The sequence below is a fragment of the Melospiza georgiana genome, chromosome 22, assembly GCF_028018845.1.
Source record: "Melospiza georgiana isolate bMelGeo1 chromosome 22, bMelGeo1.pri, whole genome shotgun sequence".
Taxonomy (NCBI): Eukaryota; Metazoa; Chordata; class Aves; order Passeriformes; family Passerellidae; genus Melospiza; species Melospiza georgiana.
This window is the reverse complement of record NC_080451.1, coordinates 4,251,160-4,271,737: the sequence shown is the minus strand read 5'-3', so window position 1 is coordinate 4,271,737 and position 20,578 is coordinate 4,251,160. Positions and strand designations below refer to the sequence as shown.

The window sequence follows — 20,578 nt, the reverse complement described above, 5'->3', positions numbered from 1 at the left end:
CAGTGTGTGCCAGCCCTGGCGGTGATGCAGAGCAGAGCAGCCCCAGTCCCACTCCCAGGGGCGCTCAGGCTGCTGCTGCGGCGCTTCCGAGGGGGTGGAAGCCGCTGTCGAAATTAATTGAGCACAAATTAACACAACATCTGTTTCCTGTCTTTTCCCTGCTGAGTTTCCCGGGGGAAGGGAAGCAGAGCTGTGCACGGGAGGAGCCACACAGTGTGAGGGCAGAGCTGTGGGGGTGAGCAGGGATGTCCCCACAATGCACAGCCATCCCCCTTCGGCACTGCCTGGGCGAGCAGGGCTCTCTGCGAGGGTCTGGCAAGGGAAAGATGAGGTTATTGTGAGCACCAAAATGCTCTGGATCCAGCTCATCTGGTTGGTTTTGGTCTCCAGACATTCTCTCCTAAATCTGGCAGAGGAGATGGAGCTCCCTATGCCACGTCCCCACATGGCAGTCCCCATGTGGCAGTCCCAGAGCAGGCAGCATCCTCCCTGTTGACAGAGCAGGAGATAAATGCTCACCTCCAAGTACCAGCAACAGTCAGTGTCAGCCACACCCCCAGCCTCTGGGGTGAATTTGGAGAGTTTGCACATGCACCATCACTCTTTCAAACTTAGGGCTGTTTTGCACAGCAGCTGCACTGTCAGTTCTGTCCCACGGTCCCTTGGGATCCCAGTCTGAGACCAGCCCAAAATGCCACACCTGGCCTGCAGGGAAAGTGCACTAAGAATGGGGCAGGCAGGCTACCTGAGCTCGTGGTTCACATGCCACAGGTTCATCTCCCAGCATGTCACAGCTCAACCAAGGTCCCATAGGCCCTACCAGGTCCCAGGAGTTACAGGGCCTTTGGGATCACAGAATCCAAGAAATTATTTGGATTGGAAGTGACCATCTTGTTCCAACCCCCTGTCATGGCAGGGACACCTTCCACTATCCCAGGCTGCTCCAAGTCCTGCCCAGCCTGGCCTTGGACACTTCCAGGGATGGGGCAGCCACAGCTGCTCTGGGCACCCTGTGCCAGGGCCTGCCCACCCTCACAGGGAAGAATTTTTTTCCAATTTCCATTCTAAATATACCCTCCCTCAGCTTAAAGCCATCACTGCTTAGCCTTGCAAAAAGTCCCTCTCCAACCCTCCTGTAGGCCCTTTCAGGTACTGGAAGGGAGATGAAAGGACCTGCTTCAGGAATGCCCATGACTGGAGGGGTTTTTCTGTCTCACCTTAGTTCCAGGCTCTGTGGGCAGGAGGGGACCTCCGCGACACTGGGCACTGCTGGTTCAGGAACGCAGGCAGCATGCACACCCCAGGCACTGCTGGCTCTCCGTTCACGGGCTGAGATGGTTTTTTGAACCAAAGATCAGCTGGGCCCCACCATTGTGATAAGATCCCCCAGCGAGATGGAAATGAGGACATCATAATTAACGCGGTGAGCGCGCGCGCTGGGGAGGATGCGATTGCATCTGCATTCAGGAGTTTGCCTAATCGTTTAAATTAAAGTCAACACCAGTTATAAAATATTTGCCAGATTATGAAAGGCAAGAGATGCAAACACCAGATATCTGGGCAGCTGAGTAAGGTCTTATAAGTCTCCCAGGGCCTGTGTGGCACAGCAGAGGAGAAGAAGGAGGAGCAGAGGAGAGGCTGTGTCCCCCTGGCAGCAGCTCAGCCTCCCACCATCCTCAGAGTGCAAAGGAATGAGTGTCCCCAGCCCTGGGACAGCTTCCAGGAGGGATGCCAGGTCTGCCTGGCATAGCAAAGCTTTTGTGGCCACTGAGACATCCAGCACTTTCCTTCCCAGCACGCCATGGCACCTTCTCACACCATTGTCACTGGGAGAGGAAAAAAAGAGAAGGCTGTTATTGAAGCTATAAATCATTAGATGGGAGGCCTTAATGGAGATAATCCCCATGAAATCAGTCACTGCTGTGCCTAAGGAGGGATTTGTCAGGCAGTTAACTACCCTGAGCTTCACTGCAGGTGATTAACTACTGCTAGTGACCAGCATCTGGGGAATTAGCAATAACCCAGGATTTACTGAACAAGCACTGGGAGATGAGCTTTTATCTCAATTACCAGTCTAAATCTTTATTTTCTAATGTTCCTTTCCTACACTTTTTTTTTCCCCAAAGAAAATTAATTTCACCACAGCTTGAGCTGTAACTTGCTGGTACTTTGGACCCAGGTAGAGGCTCCAGCTTGGAAGAGAAACCCAAGAAATACAACAGGGACATCAAAGTGAAGGAGAGCAGAGACATGGCCTAGGCACACGGGAGAGCCCCAATATCTCTTGGTGGTCTGAGAAGAGATGAACCTGAAGGGGGATGGGATAGCAAGGACACAGCACAGCTCACACAGGGGATGGGATTTTACAGAGTGAGCTTGGGGCAAAGGGAGACCTTGCTTCATGACACATGAGGATCATCCCAGCCATGAACTGGCTGCTGGCTGCAGGATCAGACCCAGGCAACAAAAAGTCTCCTGATGTGTAGGCATGGCTCTGCAAATAGCTCAGTCCCAGGGCTGAAATCCCCATTCTTAATGCACAAATACTGCTGGGAGTGTCTGTGCTTTCAGCTGGGGGTTTCAGCAGATCTGGTGCGTTTCTGACAGGGTTCTCTCTGGGTATGTAGGACGAAGGAGGAGCACCCTTGGCTAACTGTGCCCAGGGGCTTCAGGATGCATTCCTTTCTGAGGAGCAAAGGAGCAGGGATGGGGAGATCCAAAGCCCTCTGTAGTTCTTTCCTCGTTCCCATCAACAAAGCCAACATGGAGCATGCCAGGTGGGATTGTACAGGGCCAGGAGCTGGACTTGATGACCCTTGTGGCTTCTCCCAGCTCAGGACAGTCCATGACTCTGTGACAGATGCTGGGGCAGCTGCCTGGGTGGCAGTGCCCAGCAGCTCTCTGGGCTGACCCCAGCCCCTGCTGCAAGAGGGAAACTGTGGGGCCACCACAGAAGGTGCTGGTGGGAGTGGATGGGGAGGTCATGGGCAGCATGGGGGGCCTTCCTCCAGCACTCAAGGTGCTCCCATTCTAATTAGCTTTTGCAAGGCATCATTCAAGCTCCTTAGATGCCCTGTGTCTGAACAAAATAATTTCCTGTTTGACTTTGTAAATCAAAGTAGACGACACAATAATTATTAATAATATGTTGACTTATCTCATCAGTGTTTTAATTAGTCAGTAGAAAGGCAATTTGCAGCAGGGCCGATCAGCTCCCTCTGATCCAGCAGGTCATGTGCCCAGCCAGGAGAAGGGAGAGAAGGGCACTGGGGCACTGGGGCGTTTGGCTGGGGAGAACTGGGATACAGGAGGCATGGCAAGGGAAGGGGTTGACCACACTGATAACAGTTTAATTTTCAATGCAAAGGGAATTGTTCTGGGAAAGGAGCGAGCTGCAAAGCTCCTGGGAGCCCTTTGAAGTTATAATTGAGAGGAGCCGCAGCCTGCGGGACAGGGATGCTCCCGGTGACCCCTCTGCTTCCTGCACGTGTCTCTGGGGTGGAGGTGAGGGGGGGGATGCAATTAAACCCCTGAGCAGCAATTACAGCCAATTACCCCTCAGTTAATTGTCTGTCAAGAGAAAATGTCAAAACAGGCCAGGCACGGCTCCCTGATGGCCTGACATTCCCCAGGGCCCACGGCACTGCTGACCCTCACTGTGCCCACTGCTCCCAGCTCCTGCTCCTCTGCTCTTGCTGGCCCTGGCAAAGCCAGACAGGGAAGGAACCTTCCAGTGAGGCAAGTAACCTTCCAGTGAGGGAAGAAGTTCACCTTGCCCACAGGTGTGATGAATGGTGCCCGTCCGGTTTTGCCCTGGCTGTGCAGGTGGCTCTGGGATCTCCCGGCCAGAGGATGAAGCCTCTGAAGTTGCTGCCTTTCCTCTGGATCCCCAGGGGTGACAGGACCTGCAGGTGCCACAGGGCGAGCCATAGGGCACTAGGCAGTGAAACAGCAGACACAAATCCTCTTCAGAAGTTCCTCAGGCTGGGGACCAAGGCTCTGTGCTGCTTAGTGCCATGAAAAGACCCAGGCAGAGCTACCCACCTGCTACTGTCTGTCACACCCATGTGGTGGCCCTGGTGGAATGGAGGTGTGGGTACAGCACAAGGAACATGACTCCAGCCAGCAGTGCTGGACCCTTGGCAGAGGATGCTGTCTGTGTCTGCCCACGGACGGAGCTGACACACTGTGGGGAAATCCTGCACTGTGGCTCAGGCAGGACAGCTGGGAGGCAGCAGGAATGGGGGGCCACTGCCATCAATCTTTCAGCTAGAGTATCTAAATTAAGGAAATGGCAGTAAAAATAAACCTCCATGAAAATCTGGCTTCACAGTACAATGCCTCTACACAACCCCAGCCCAAAGCTACAGCATGGGGCAGGGACAGGGACAGCCCCAGGGACACCCAAAGCACTGGGCACAGATGGTGACCAGCAAAGGGAGTTCCTTCCTTAGGGCAGGGATCACACCAGATCTCTCCCACCTAAGCCTGAACTGCACTGTGGGGGCTGCATCTGCTCAGAGCCAAAGCATTGGCACTGCCAGCAGGAATTCTACCCCAGCTCCCCTGAGACACCAGCACCCCAATGCAGCTGACAGCAAACAGATCCCAGAGCAAATTTCCTACTCAGAAAGGGCCTGGAGGTGAAGGACCAGCAGGGAGGGAAAGGAGTGAGATGGGGTTTCCAGATTAGTGATACAATGGCCCATGGAGGAAAAACCATGGTCCAGACCGGTGTTTAGGGGAGCCATTAAAACATCCAGCTGGAAAAATATATGAAAAGTTGAGGGTGTTCAAGACAGTTTCCACGCAGGTATGTGGTCATCCTGTCGGTAACAGGGCAAAAATTTGGGCATAAGCACAGGGTAAGTGCACAGTGGAGTTACCCCACGCCTGACTAAGGTCCTGTAGGACTCAGCAGCATGGCCAAGAGGTGGCTCTGGTGTTGGGTGGTACACAGCATTTAATGTTGTGAGCCTTTTTGGTTTTCTTTTACTTTTTTGGCATCCAGTACTATAATTTTGTTTTATTCTTTGTTACATTTATTTACTCTTTTTAAAATTTCCCTACTGTTTAATTCATTACATATCATTTAATTTATTATATAGATTATTCATTATATTATTATTTATTTTTAATAAACATCACCAATAAGGTGGGGAACTCAGATGTACTGGTGTTCAAGAGCTGCTGGTGAAGGACTGCTGGGCATCTGCTGCAGAGAGCCCTGAGACTCAGCCCCAGCCCCTGTGGTCACCGTGCAGTCACAGCTGACAGTCCAAATGGGGAGGGGCTCTGGATTCTTCGCTGGATTTGTCAGTGTCCTGCACAGGATACTGCACCTTAGCTGGCCAAGGAAGTCCCTGGTGTGCTGAGAATGAGGCTCCTGTAGGCTCAATCCTTTTGTCTGCTTTGGGAGTGCAAGGCCCTGCCCAGCACAGCCAGCCCAGGGGATTCACCCTCACCAAGGCACCTCAGCGATGCAATGGATTCCACCTGCACTCCTGACAGGGACCAAGGGCTGGGCACCCAGAAGGACAATCCTGGGCAGTCTGCAGGCAGCTGTGGCCTGACCATGGGCAGGGGTTAAGGACAGATGTGGACAATGGAAAACAGCCCTGTTTCCCAGAAAATCCCAAAAACATTCTCCCTTGCAGGAGAGCAGAGGAAGCCCCGAATGTGTGTCAGGCTCCTCCAGGATGCCACAATCTGGCAGCGGGGCTGGGATGAGATGACAGCTGATTAGTGACAGGACAGCAGTGACAGCCAAGGGCAGCCATGAGCAGGACAGCATCTGCCTCATGCAGGCAGAGGCAGAGGAAAGTCCCCTGGCTGCAGACCAGGGGCAGGCAAACCCTCGCAGCGATCGCTTTTAACGGGGGCACGTTAACAGCCTCGCCACAGGACCCGCAGCATTTACCAGCACCAGCAATTTTGCAGCCAAGGATGTTTTTTCCTCAAAGCTGTGCTGCTCTCAGAGCTGAATGAATTGACAGGTCTGAAGGCCCGTATTTATGCAGGAGATCACATTACATTAGTTCCACAGTCCCCTCTGACCTTGTACCTCTCAATCTCTTACATTCCCAGGATACTCATCATTGCAACAACTAACTGCTAAAATTAGACTTGAGTTAACAATTTAATATATTTACATATATGATAAAGTCTGATAGAAATCTGATCATTGGTATTATTATGAATTCACTGTTCTGATCACTCCTGCTCAAGCAGTGCAGGGACTGAAAGTCTCAAGCAACAGATCAATGAAAATTATTAGAGACCTGGGAAGATTTCTGTGGGAGGTGGAATTGAAAAGATTAGGACCATTTAGTTCAGAGAGAGGATAAAAAGAATGGACATGAAAAATCAACACAGCAGCAACAGCCAGGTAGGCACCCCAATTTTGCACGTTTTGTGCCTGCAGAAAGCCCCACTGTGCCTTGCAGTTGGTCCTGTGGGTATTTATGGGATTGTTTCTGTTCACTAAATGAATGAGAAAAATCCTTCCAGCCAGGTCACCCTGACATCTGGAACTTACTATTTCCAGAAAGCTACTGTGTCAGGAAAACCTGGGCATGGAAATGCAAATGAAGGGAGAGTGTGGGAAGGGTCCAGCTGGTGGAGATGGCAGGCTGGGGGTGAGGTCACCAGCCACCATCCCTCCTCTGCACCCCCACTGCTGTAGGATGCCATCCACAGGGGAGGCTGCCCTGCCCCTCTTGCCCAGTGCTCACAGAAATTCCTTGGATTCCAGCTGGTTGGGACCTTCCTGGTCATTTGGGGCTGTTCCCCCGATGCTCACAGTGCAGTGAGGAATGAGACACTTCTTAGCATGTCCCAGCTCTTGAGTCCCTTCAGAGTTCAGGACCTGGTGACGGCCTGGTCCTTACCAGGGCACACGGAAGGTGAAATGGCATTTCCCAAACAGCTGTATCCCTCTGCCAGTCTATCAGGCTGGCATTTTCCCAACAGACATGGTCTGTTTGCCTCATCAGCACTGACTTGGGGCTGAGATGTCCATTCCCTACTCATCCCCTAACTCCTGCCACAGTGACCCATGGTGACCCATCCCACTGGGGTCCCCCTGCCAACAGTCACTTCATACTTACCCCATGTGAGGGATAAGTCATCCAGCCCCAGTCTCCCAGGATTGTTGACGTGTCTAGCAAGTTCACTGGAAAACACAGGAGTAAAAGCTGTGTTAGAAAGCTTTGTCCCCATCCCCAAGGAACAGAGCCACCATGAAGAAGCCTCTTCACTCGCCATTTCCTTGAAAATGCCCCCCATCCATCAATCTTTCTTCAGGGATAGCCTGGCTGGATATGAGTCAGGTATGGAGTTTGGGGATGGCAATAAGGGATGCTCCCCAGAGCTGGTGGTTCAGGATAGAGTTGAGTCCTGGCCCCAGCACTGAGAGCAGTGTGACCTTTGGGGGAGAGGAAGCTGCAAAGAGCAGGCTGGAGGGAATGCAGAGCAAGGAAGGGTTGTGGAAACAAATTCCCAGCATGAGGTTGTCCACCAGTCCCACCGTGGGCCAAGACTGATGCAACTGGAGCATCATTTCTCAGCTGGACACTTCTCCTCTGGAAGCCCTTTAGGCACAGCTCCCTCTCAGCATCCCTGGTTTGAAGTCTGCACTCCAGCAGCTGCTGTAATTGCACACTGCAGTGCCCAGCTCCAGCACAAAGAGACTCCCCGTGGTCCTGGCTGACACCCCACGGGAGAAGTCCATCAAAGCCGGCCCATCCAAATCCCTGCCACCACCAGGAGCCCGACTTAAAGAGGAGACAGAGGCTAACTGCAGGAAGAGGGGAGCAGATTGTGTGGTAGGAGAGGTGAGGATGCCTTCCAGTGTGCTCAGAAGCTTCCTGTGGAAACCTGTGCAGTGGCAGCAGTGGAGGAAAGCAGGATGCCATGGAACTGCTGCCTCTGAGCCATCTGAGCCCCATGGTCAGACCCCACAGCATCAAGCAGAGGACAGCCTTGCCTTGCCTGATAAGCTCGAGTTGCTCAGCACCTGGGGAAGGAGCCCCAGCTCCGTGGTGCAGACCCAGAGGGATGGAGGCTTGGGGGAGGCTGCCAGCAAGGTGCCTTGACCCTTGGAGCAGTGGGCACCAGGACCCTGATGCCTCAACACCTCCAAGAGCACCAGGCTCCCACAGGGACCCCCAGTGCCTCCAGCTTTCCCCATTCCCTTTATCCTGGAGCCACCCAGTGAGGTCAATGCCGCAGGAAGCTTCATCCTTGCTGGCTGCCTTTCCTCACCCTTGAGGAGCACCAAAGTGGACCTGGAGGCACCTGGTCACAGCATCCCTCTGCAGCACCAGGGCTGGGCTGGCCCCGGGCTCAGGAGGGATGGTGCTCTTGTTGCCAGGACCAGCTCGTCACAGCAGGGACAGGGCATATCAGGACAGTGTCTCCAGTCCCTGCAGAGCCTGGGCTCAGCATGAGGCTGCTCTCTGTAGCCTGAGGAACGGGTGCCACTTTCATTTACTATTACCAGGCAGGGAAGGAGAGGGGAGGAGAGAGGAGCAGAGACGTGAGCTGGCTGTGAAACACCCGGACGTCATGCTCCTGACAGAGCAGATTAGGAGCTTTTGAGGCATTTATTAATGTTAGCAGAACAATTTGAAAGAATTTCCAGGGTTTCTTGTGTGGTTCCATTGGCCCAACAGCAGGCCAAGCCCCTCCACTCCCTGCGCAGCACTGCTCCCACTGCTAAAGAGGCCCCTTGCCCTCAGCACAGAGTAATTACCTCAGAGATCTCAAATCCATTTTTATTTGTTATTGTTAATCTGAAGATTTTCTGCCTATTTTCCCTGGGTAATTCACCCAGCAGGAGCCCAGGCTTGGGAGTTTCCCTGTTCACAGTGCAGGACCACAGTCCTGGTGACCCTCAGCAGGCAGGTTGCACGGAGGGGACAGCTTTTGCAGACCCTCTCTCCCCCCCACCGTGGTCTCTGCACCCTCTTTCCCACGCTGGGATGCTCAGCAATGGATGTGGCTGCCTCCCCCTGCTCTGCAAGCAGCAGGAGGAGCCTGCATGAACCGGGGTCCAGCGGGATCATCGCATTGTGAGGAATGATGCTGAGAGCATACAGTGGGTGTACCCCAGACTTGTCTGCCAACAGCCTGTGGGACCTGGAGCCAGCTTGCTACACCTCATCCCACCACCCTGACTGTATGGTCATCACCCAGTCTCACAGAGATGTTGTCATGACCTGAAGGAGTCTTCTCCTTTCAGTTGCTTTGGTTCCCAGACAACCTATGCCAGCTTGCATCCCACCCATCGTCAGATTCCTCTTTGCAGGAAGAGGGATAAGTTTCTTTTACTCCCTCACTTCAGCCAAGTGCTCAGAGCCCTGCATTTTAAGCCCACACAGCAAGCACTGCACAAACACAAAGGCACTGTGTGTCCTAGAGCTCCTGTTAACTCATGGAGAGCCCACCCACTGGATCCCAGTGTCCATCCAGCAGCACCGTGACACGCTCCTATATGGGGACACCAACGCTCTCCCCAAACCCAGCTGGTTCCAGCCCAGGTCCCAGCCCAGGTTCCAGCCCAGCTCCAAGGGCAGCTGCCACCCCCAGTGCCCGCTGTGCCCCGTGCAGCGAGCCCCCGGCCGCGCTGCCCTCGGGGCCGATGCTCTGAGCCCCCTGCGAAGCCGCAGAGTGAGCAAGGCCACCACAAAGGACCCCTTTCAGCTCAAACATTTTTTCAGAAAATGTGCTGGTTTGGGAGACCTCTCTCCTACAGCTGGGCAATTCTCTTTGATGCTATGGACTGTCTGCACGTATCAGTCTCAAACCGTGAGCTCCATTTTGTTTTTCTCAGCACCATTTTGTCATTTCCCCATTCTGTGCCTTGGCCTTGCCTCGGGTATTGAGCCAAAACACCAGGAGGTGTCAGGGGAAATTCTCGCCCTGGTGGAAAAGCTGTCAAGCCTGATTGCCCATTCAAATGTAAGCACCTAGGAGAGAGCAGGTCGTTTCCCAGCACAACTGGGGTCTGCAGACAGAGCCTCACGTAGGGCGGACCCTCATGCTGCATAAAGTTGCATCGTGCAATGGTGCATGAGCAGTGGACATTGCAGCCTAGGCAGACTAGGCAGGAGTCAAAGTGTGCAAATCAGTATATGATCTATGTATGTATTGTATTTATACCTATATCTCTGCTGTTGGATCTATATCTGTATCCATTTCCATACCCATATCTACCAAATCCTATATCCTGCCTGGGATAAGTGAGGGACCTGAGAGTGCAACTAGCATGCAGAGGATGTGAGTTTTACTTGGGACCATGTATCTCTTGCCATATATCTGTATCTATATCTATATCTATATCTATATCTATATCTATATCTATATCTATATCTATATCTATATCTATATCTATCTATCTATATCATCTATATCTATATCATCTGTATATCTCTATCTTATCTATATATTTATACCAATATCTATATCTGTATCATATATATCTATATCATCTATATCTATATCAATATAATCTGTAAATTTCTATCTTGTCTATATATTTATATCCATATCTATATTTATATCTGTATCATCTATATCTATATATTTATATCTATATCTATATTTATATCTATATCTATATCTATATCTATATCTATATCATCTGTATATCTCTATCTTATCTATACATTTATATCCATATCTATATTTATATCTGTATCATCTATATCTATATATTTATATCCATATCTATATTTATATCTATATCTATATCATCTGTATATCTCTAGCTTATCTCTATATATCAATATCTATGTTTATATCTGTATCATATATATCTATATCATCTATAAAGAGTGAGTGCTTACATACCCTTCCCAACACTTTCACTGCTGGCCACAGCTCCTGCAGGGATGTATTGCATCCCTACAAACAGATGTGGGGACACACTGGAATCTCACATCGAAGCATCCTGGGCTCAGGAATGGGGTTGTGGTACCTAGGGGAGCTGGTGCATCCTCAGCCCACCCCGGGTTCATGGTGGGGTGGTGGAACAAGCCTGGGGGTGACACACTGGTGGATGTGCTGAGTCCCAGCCTCTGGAAAAACAGTGGGGGACCAAAGAGGGCTCTGAGCACCCTCACTAATTGTTAACTCACTGTGGTCCTCCCTCTAATTACTCCACCATCTCCCTCTTAGGCAGGGGCTTTGTAGCGCAGGCGTGGGGAGGAAGGGTCACTGGGAGCAGCCCTGTTCCCTTGGGCTTCAGTTCCTCTCCATCACAACTTCAAAGGCCTCCCAAGATTCACAGCAAGGCTCCCCCCCCCGCCATGCAACAATGCCTTTTGCATCGATAATTAAACTCTTACCAGCACAGCTTGGCTGCTCCCCACTACCCAAAGACCAGCAGGCTCAGCTCCAAAACTCTGCACAGCCCCACAGCCCCAGCCCCTCTTCATGGGGGAATGACACAGGGACGGTTATCCACAGGGGAAAGAGAGGCAGCAAAAGGCTTCCTGAGAGGAGGGGAACAAGAGCCAGTGGCATTCATTCCTTGTGATCTGGGGCAGAACTTGGTGGGGCCAGGGTGGGTCAGCTGTTTGTGTCCCACCACTTAATGCAGGGGCCAGCTGAACAGGCAGCTGTGACCTTTCCAAATCAGGAGGCGAAGCTGAGACACAAAGTCAAGTCTTACTGGCCTTGGAACACGGCGAGAGGACAGGATGGGAAGCTTTGCTTTCAGCCTCCTGATCCCTGGGACAGTATTTATCTTTAAGGAATGAAAACCAGCCATTTATTCCCCAAGACATGAGGCCAACGGGGAGGGCTCAGAGGGAGGAGCAGCCTGCCTGGAGGGCAGATCACATCCCCCCTTTCGGGAGCTTGTGCAGGGATGCTCCCCACAGATCCAGGCCAGCACTGGGTTGCTGCTCTGCCAGACCAGCAGCCGGATTCAGGCAGGATTTTCCTGCAGGCAGCTGCTCATCCACAAGGCTGCACATACTCAGGACACAGCGGGGATGGGGCTGCCCTCGGCACCCACCGGCCTCGGCTGCCCAGAGAAGGAGTTTAGAAAAGCAGTGCGGGTAGATCCAGGAAATATCATCAAATCTGGCAGGAATTTTGGATTTCCACACTTCTGGAAATGCCAGAATCAGGCTGGAAAACAAAATAAAAGAAAGCAAAATAAAATAAAATAAAATAAAATAAAATAAAATAAAATAAAATAAAATAAAATAAAATAAAATAAAATAAAATAAAATAAAATAAAATAAAGGAAAAAAAAAACCAGAGAAGAAAAATACCAAACAAACCAAAGAAATAAAAAATAAACACCAAAAAGAAACACCAAAAACCAACCCATCAAGCTAAAAAGAAACATTTTCAAATGAAAGCAGTGCTGCTTTTTGGCTGTGCCCTAATTCCCATTTCAGGATTTCTTCTCAGACCTCCAGATTGTTGCTGTGAACTTTCTGCATTTAATTTTATATCATTTTGTAATGCATCAGGAGCGGCAATGCCCATAAGGACTGCCCAGAGGGTCACCCCTTTTCACTATACCCAGAGCAGGAGATACTTTGATGTAGGAAGAAAGCTTGTTTGTTCAATCAGTGCTAACAAAAAGCCTCAGTTCAGGTTTTAAAAATAAAATTATCAACCTGATCCTTCCAGCCCCTGCATGATATCATGTAAGATAATGTGCAGTGCAAGAGCACCTTACCTACCCGTGGTAGGACTGAGGTGTTGTGAAATAATGCAAAAAATGAAACCAAACAAAACACCCTGAATAAAGTATTTCTAAGGCTAAAACCCTTGAAATTATAGGGCAGGTTTTTTCTTCCCAGAAAAAAAAAAAAAAAGGCACATCAAAAGCCGAACAACAAAAAGATGTTCCCTCTCAAAACTACAGGTGAGAAAATAGAGATGTAAAATGGTCATGTATCCTCCTGGCTTAGAGACTCCCAATGCTTGTGTGCAGGGGGACAGACAGGGAGAACTGGGCATGCTGGTGTAGGAGACCCAAATTAAACACACTCCCCACCACTGGGCAGGGTGTTACAGTACAGGTGTGCATCGCAGTACAGGTGCACAGCCATCCCCAGTACAGGTGTGCAACCATCCCCAGTACAGGTGTGCAGCCATCCCCACTACAGGTGTGTACCCCTGGTACAGGTGTGTACCCAGCCCCACTACAGGTGTGCAGCCATCCCCAGTACAGGTGTGCAGCCCCAGTACAGGTGTGTACCCAGCCCCAGTACAGGTGTGTACCCATCCCCAGTTCAGGTGTGTACCCATCCCCAGTACAGGTGTGTACCCATCCCCAGTACAGGTGTGTACCCATCTCCAGTTCAGGTGTGCACCCCTGGTACAGGTGTGTACCCAGCCCCAGTACAGGTGTACAGCCTGGCACTGTGGCATTCACTGGTTCCAGTGCAAGCTGAAACTGGAAATGTCAGGACCCCCTGGGCTGTCCCAGCGCTCAAGGATGAGCATGTGGGGCTGGACAGGGCTCTGAGTGAGGGTGACCCCACACTCCCATGTCCCTGGTCCTGCAGCTGGTGGGAAAGGAACTATTTCAGGCTCTAGGGGTGACTGGGCTCGCTGTAATTCAGGGCAGAAGCCAGAGGAAGAGGTGGGAAGGCCCTGGGGATAGGGGTGTGAGAAAGGTCAGGGATTCAAGAAATTCCATGGAAACAACCAAAGTGAACAGGGGAAGAAGCAAGACTGCAGTGAGGCTGGGGATGGAGAACTGGGGTCCCTGTGGCCCTGGAGGAGGCACAGCTGGTGCGCCCAGGTCTGGATTTGGCCATCTGGGAGTCACACGTGTCTTTCCTTCCACAACGTCCCCAGCCTGAGGGACAGCACAATGACACGGCCCTGTCCCTGAGCAGAGAGGAGCCCATGCCAGGCACAGCCACCCCTTGATATCTCATCTGGCTAAAGCCCTGTGAGAACAGATCTATTCAACTCCCACACCACCAAAGAGTGGCTCCTGGCATCCTTGACCAAAGCCAGAAGCTTGAGGAACTGGTAATGGACCTGTGCCCTCCCTCTGAGCTGCAGTTCAGGTACAGGGACAGCCTGAACACCTCATGGTACCAGTAATGCAATATTGTGACAGCCTTTAAAAATTACACAGGAGTTTTCTAACACAAGATAAACGTCTTCTGCTTGCAGTCAGCAACACCTCTGTGGTACAGAGTCCAAGAAAGGGGAGCTGTGTCCAGAGGGGTTTGTCCCAGTGTCCTCGCACTAGTCCTGACTCCTTCTTCTCTTTTCTCACATCCGTTTGGTATAATAAAATAGACACAAATGCATTTTCACCTTTAGTCACCATGTTTTCCAACCTCTGCTGCATTTTTTGGACATTGAAGCTCATGCCACGTATGCTGCTAACACTGTCCCAAGTCCTTTTCCCAGACTATCTCACTCCCCACACATAAGCTGCGTGCCCCCTCAGTTATCTCCTGCCTGTTTGGGATCTGGAAGATTTCTTATTCCATACTGCCACTTCTTCCCATGCCACCCAGGCAAACCTGGCACTGGAGATCTGTGCCCGTATCAGAGCCAGGGCAAACCTTGCAGCACCCTGAAAATGCCATTCTGCCCTTCCCACCGATCCCTGTGTCCCTGCAGTCCTGGTAAAGCTTTGAGTGTTATCCTCTCTGGAATCCTCACTAGGGAAACGTGGGTTTTACAAATGTGCTCGCTTATCTGGATTATCTGGAGGGGCTTTGCATGGCAGTTTTTCAGGCTGTCGTATGCTTTTTCCCTAATTTCTCTGAGGACATCTTTGCTCTCGCACCAGTTGGCCACCCTAAACTGTGCTGAGCTGTTTGTACCCCAATGACATTTTAAAAGCAAGATAATTTCTTTTAAAGGCTTTTGCCTTTGCTCTCTTAAAAATAGCTTTCTGAAATGGAACATTTTCACAGACAAAAATACCAACACTAACTGCCTTTCAGGGGACAGGCTGAATATCTCATACCACTGGTAATTAAATATCACAAAAGTCTTTAATAATTGCATGGAAGGTGCATAATACAGAAGGTATTTCATCCAAGGAAAGACCCAGGAACTTGTGGCATCGTTGATGCTGGGATGGAGCTGGGATGGATTCATCTATCCAGCTGCAGCCAGCACTGTTGTCACTCACTAATGTGGTAAATAAGCATTTTAAATATGAGAAACTGGACATAGAGCAGAAGATACCGTAGGCACAACTATGATAACCAGGGCTGGAGGTAAAGAAAAATCACAGAAGGGAACCTGCAGAGCCCAATCTGTTCGTGTCCACAAGGGCTGCGAGGTGCACGGATTGAGTTTACCACTTTCACCGCTGAAAAAGACGGGCTCTCTAATCCTGCAGGAAAACCCAACAAGAACAAACGGCTGGAAGGTGAAGCCAGGGAAATTTGTATTAGGGAATGAGGGGCCTGATTTTTAAAGGCTGGGGCTGACGAACCCTTGGAAGGGATTATTAAAAGCAGCACTGCCTTTGCCGATGTTTTCAGATAAACGGTGAATACTCTTCTGGCCGCTATCCCTGGGCCAAATACACTTCATTAGGCTTTATTGGTGTGCCTGGATCTGATCCATTACGGAGTTCCATCCTTAGGCTTTATTGGTGTGCCTGGATCTGATCCATCAAGGAGTTCCATCCTTTACACAGTTGGTTATGACACCGAGTATCGCGCACCGACACGGGCAGGACAGGGGGTTTTGTTTATTTTGAAGGTAATACAAGTGCATTATCTGACCACTGCCTTTGGGACTGGTAAGGCTGAAGGGGTTAATCGCCTCTGTGACAGAGGAATCATTTTGAGCGTTGGCCACGCAAACTGGCTGGGTTAGAAGAATAAGAACTATCAAAAACTGTCAGGGTATGAATAGAGTTATCATATGAATGGATGTGCCCCTGGAGATAAAGGCAGCACCGAAGACTGCCAGCGAGGCCAGCAGGGACAGGCAGAACACAGGACCCGAGCAGAACAAAGAGCGGAGGTGGCGGGATGTCTCCAGAAAACCTGTGCTCCCCGAGCTCTGCCGCCGGCACCCAGCACTGACCTGGCATGTGTGGGATGAGCTTCCACCCTTCCCGAGCATCTTTGGGGCTGGGGTTTGCTGCTGGCTTGTTGAGGGGTTTTTTTTGAGCAAAATATTTTGCTAACCACCTTTCAGCAATCGAAAAAATAAGGAATTCTTTCCTCTCCGAAGCAATTCATCAGGTTTTCAGTTGTACTTAAATTTGGCTTCATCAGATCCATTTCCACCATCACCAAAATGGGTGCTCATTTATTGTCACTGGAAACAACCCCTTGCAATTTCAGGAAACGAGAATTCAAGGAGAATGAAAAACCTGCCAAAGTAGGTGTGTTTCGTACACAGGTGTGTTATTTTTCTGCAAATTTTGGAGGTTGATTTTCCAGAAGTTTTATAAGCTATTAATACAAGAGGGATGGAAATGAAGATGGCACCAGAAACATATCCCTGTAAGCCTACCTAAAATTATGCAAATATTTGCTTTATATCAGCATTTTGGGAGCAATCAAAAAATTAAACACCCCCAGATTTTTTTTTCACTAATGTAGCCTAAACTAGCTCCCTGTTTTAAACCAATGCTTCTCCATCCCCCATCATCAAAAGTCTATAAGCTTAAACACTCTTGTTTCCTATCCTCAGAGAGGAGCACAGACCCCCACAGCCTTTTTAAAACGGAAAAGGCGATTTCCTCTCCCTTTCAATGTCTTGCTTTTCCCGCAGCCCCGACTTCGGCATTGCTGCAGAGAAGTAGGAAAGAAGCATTGAATAAACATGCAGATTAGTTTTTACCTTTTTTTCTGTTTGAGCAGAGGGGCAATTAATGAGATTACAAAGAGAGATTAGCGGGGGAGACCCCCATGAACCCTTCCTGCGGCCCCCGTTTCAGCAGCGCAGCGAGCGGCTGGGTTTTCCCAAGGATTCTGGTGCCTTCCCGCACCCCATCCCTGTTGAGTGGAGGAACAAAACCCCATCACTGTGGTACAAGGAAAAGATGAGCATCCTCTCCTCGGCTCAGCATCCTCCCCGTCCCCATCACCTGCTGTTTGCCTCAGCCAGCACGATGTGCCCCCAAAAGCTGGGGGAAATGTCCCCAAATCCCCCTCCCCTGCTTCACCAGGTCCCCACATGGAGCTCTCCAAGCTCTCCTGCGGGCCACGGGGTCCATGTTGTGATGGGGAGGAAGGTCACCCGTCTCATGGACGGAGGGCAGAGCTGAGCTGGGGGCACCACCTGGGAGGGAGCAAACCCCCAGCAGCAGCATTTGAAGTGCCATTTTTTGACAGAAAATACAATTTTGTTACCCCCCACCCAAGTTCCAAATGTGGTGATTTCTGCTTGTCTGATTTTCTTCCAATTTAACGAAGATATTTTGTATTTTATTGTTTGACTTCAATTTGTGCTATAATATAAAATACCTGCTTTAATATTTTCACCTATGCAACTCAGTCTGCAATAGTGTAAATATTTTTAGTCTCTCATACTTCATATTATTGATATATCTTATATTGAAATATCATATATATTGAAAATAATTTTTCTACCTCCCTGCTCTAAAGCAATTTAATAATTTCAGACAATTCTTTTTTCAGTACTCCAAATAAAAATATAAAAATCTTCCACATCCTGCAAATTTTTACCCCTCTTTAAAACAAAATCTGAGTTTTGGCTTTCAATGCATTTCGCAATGGCTGCTGTGCTGAAATGGGGGATTTCCCATGGAATAGCGATTCCCTTTTCCTCTTATTTCTCGCACACGCCTCTACACAAGGCTGAAAGGAATAAAAAATATAAGCTTAAAACTTCTTGGAACAAATATTTCAGGAAAGAGAAAGGCACTGGGAGCTCTTGGCAAGGAAAAAAACTAGGGTTGAAGCTGTTTTTTTAAACAGGTTAATACATGTTTTTATGCACCAACTGCCTCCCAATACATGCACGCAGAGTGTAGCACACCGTGGCCTGAAATTTGCTTTGTGGTTGTAATTTTCTACCTTGTGGTTCCCAAACCAGCGCCGGGTTTGCTCGGCAGCACAGCCAGAAATGCAGGGCACGGAGAGGCTGTGGGAGCAGGCAGAGCTCATGGGCAAACAGGCTACACCCTCACGCCGTGCCCGTAGCCGCCACACGCTCTGGGACGGGGCAGCCAAGCCTGGCACAACTGGAGGGTGGCATGCACCAAGGCTGGGCTCTGCTCTGCGGCATCTCCCACATTTCCAGTCCCACCCCACGCCGGGGTGCTCAACGACCGCCACCACAGCCGATCCAGCGCGGACGCTGCTCCCAGCCCAGCACTGGCGCACTGGGGACCGGCAGAGCCACGGCCACAGCCCAGCTCCAGGGCTCGTGCTGCGGACCTGGCTGGCACTGAGTGCTCCATGCCAGGGCACAGCAGAGCCCCAGGATCCATGAGCATCATTGTGGTGGTGGATGGAGCACCACCAGCTTTCGGCAGGCTCCCACACCTTTTCTTGATGCCAATCAGTGCCTCCTGTCTGGTCTAATTGAGACCCAGACTGCTCGGTCCGCCCCAGAACCCAGCACATCCCCAGCCCTGTGCAACCTCCTGACCAAGGCTGTGATTGAGGATCGCTTTCTTTTCCAACGAATCTTGTGGGAAAGCCAGGTCTGTCCCAGCTGGCGACAGGCAGACAGCAGTGCAGGGCCTGGCCATCCATGCAGACACCACAAAGCCCAACTCAGCATCCAGGATCTCCTCCGTAGAGTACAGCAAGGAGGCCCTTGCCTCACTTGTCAGAGCCCAGCGTGTGCCAAGTCCGGGCAGGGCTGTTTGGCTTTGCGGGGCTGCAGCACTGAGAGCCTGGCGCTGCACAGGCAGCATCCTGCACCACTCCCTGCCCGGGGCATGGGGCAGAGGGCAGCTGCTGCATCCCAGAGCAAAGACCAAGCAAGGGCTGGGAGTGTCGGGGTGCTGGGGCCCCATTCTGCACCGTCACAGCCCATCCCCAGCAGTGAGACCCTAATGCATCCCCCTGTGTGGGCAGCAAAGCAGATGGGAAAAGGAGCAGGAAGAAGGCCAGGAAGTAGCATTTGGCAGAAAACAGAGCTAGGACCAGCAAATAGCTGGAAATTGGGGAAAAAGTGAGGAAAATGCTGGTGGGTGTTGGATGATGGCAGTAAGCACAAGGACCCAACCCAGCAGGGTTCTTCAAAGTGCACGAGGCACAGGGGTGGCAGCCCTTGGGCCCCAGTGTGCTGGAAGGATGGCAGAGATGCTGGGGCAGGAGAAGGGAGAGATGCCACCACCTCCATGGGGCAGGGACACCGGCCCCGGGGCTCGCTGCAGAGCCTGTGCCGTGCTGGCCGTGGTTCTCAAGCACAGCAGAAGGCAGGAAGGATGCTGCTGCCGGTGCCAAGGACACGCTCGGGAGCGGGAACAGCAGATCCCTGGCGATGAAGATCAGCAGACCTGGGAAGCAGCCGTGCCGCCGCTGCCAGCACAGAGGGAGACAGGCGAGCGGGTGGGTGGCAGGAGCAGCACTGCCGAAAGCCAGAGGGGCCTGGAATACTGGAGAAGGGACACGGACGAGGGCCGGGGATGAGGGCAGCCGGCAGCTGGGTAGAGTGGCCGGCTGGAGAGAGCAGGCCTGACGTGGCTGACTCCAAGATGTCGGGAGAGGATCCTCAGCTGCATCCCTGCTTCCTACTTCAGAAGTTTCCAGCCCTTTCTCTCACGAGAAGTTTCCCACCTGAATGCTCTTTCCAGCTCCCCTCATCCTCCGCACACCTTCCTGTGCCCACCCACCCGCTCCATCACAGCCCACGCTGCTCGGCCAACGCGCCCAGCCCCGCTGCTGCCAGCTCCAGGGATGGGGATCGCCATGGATGAGCTGGCGCCGGTGTCCCTGTCCTCTCTGCAGCCACCCCTGCATGCTGCAGCAGAGCCCGGGCACAGGAGGAAGGCAGGGCTGCCGGCATTGCTGCAGAGTCAGGTTCTCCTGACCGGCTCCGAAGTTTTTCCTCTGGTGCAAAAGCTCCAGGATTAGCAAACTCAGGCAGGCAGGAAGAACCTGGAGCTGCACTCCCCTGGGAGCACAGAGAAGCAAAGCCCGGCAGGGCTGAGCCCATGTGGGCTCATCCGAACAGCCACAGCGATCCCGCGGGTGCCCCTAACACTGCCCCGTCACTCCAGGGCCACCCCGGTTCCTACCTTCGCTGGTGGTGGCCGAGAGGCAGGCAGCCAAGGTTATGACGATGGAGAGCGAGGATGTCAGATCCCCCAGTGCCCATGCCATGGTCCGGCGGGAGCCACCAGCGCAGGGCCACCTCGGTTGTCCCAGCACCTCTGCGAGCGAGCTGCCTCTGCCCGGAGCTCCGGCAGTGGCCGGCAATGCAAAGGCACTTTGCGCACATTGCTCGCAGCCACACGGGCGGGCGGCAGGGAGGGAGCAGCCTGCCCGTCACCGCTCGCAAGCCAATGGGCTGGGTGGGCTCTGCAGCGAGCCCCCCTTCCCGCGCCACACGCGCTCTGTGCCCGGAGCCGGGCTGGCCCGGGCTCCCGCTGCCCGCTGTCCCGCACCCCCGCCCGGGGGCGGCT

At 51.7% G+C, this 20,578-nt stretch overlaps 1 protein-coding gene across 1 annotated transcript in view; it reads right to left on the bottom strand.

The window, feature by feature from the left end:
- Positions 1-20,276, bottom strand: part of EPHA8 (EPH receptor A8) — a 54,980-nt gene extending 34,704 nt beyond the window's left edge. Inside the window, exons 1-2 of the mRNA XM_058039496.1 lie at positions 20,192-20,276; positions 7,110-7,174 (exon numbers count right to left, since the gene is read on the bottom strand). Coding sequence (XP_057895479.1) covers positions 7,110-7,174; positions 20,192-20,276 — 150 coding nt within the window. The remainder of the gene's footprint in view (positions 1-7,109; positions 7,175-20,191) is intronic.
- Between the last annotated feature and the right edge of the window lie 302 nt (positions 20,277-20,578).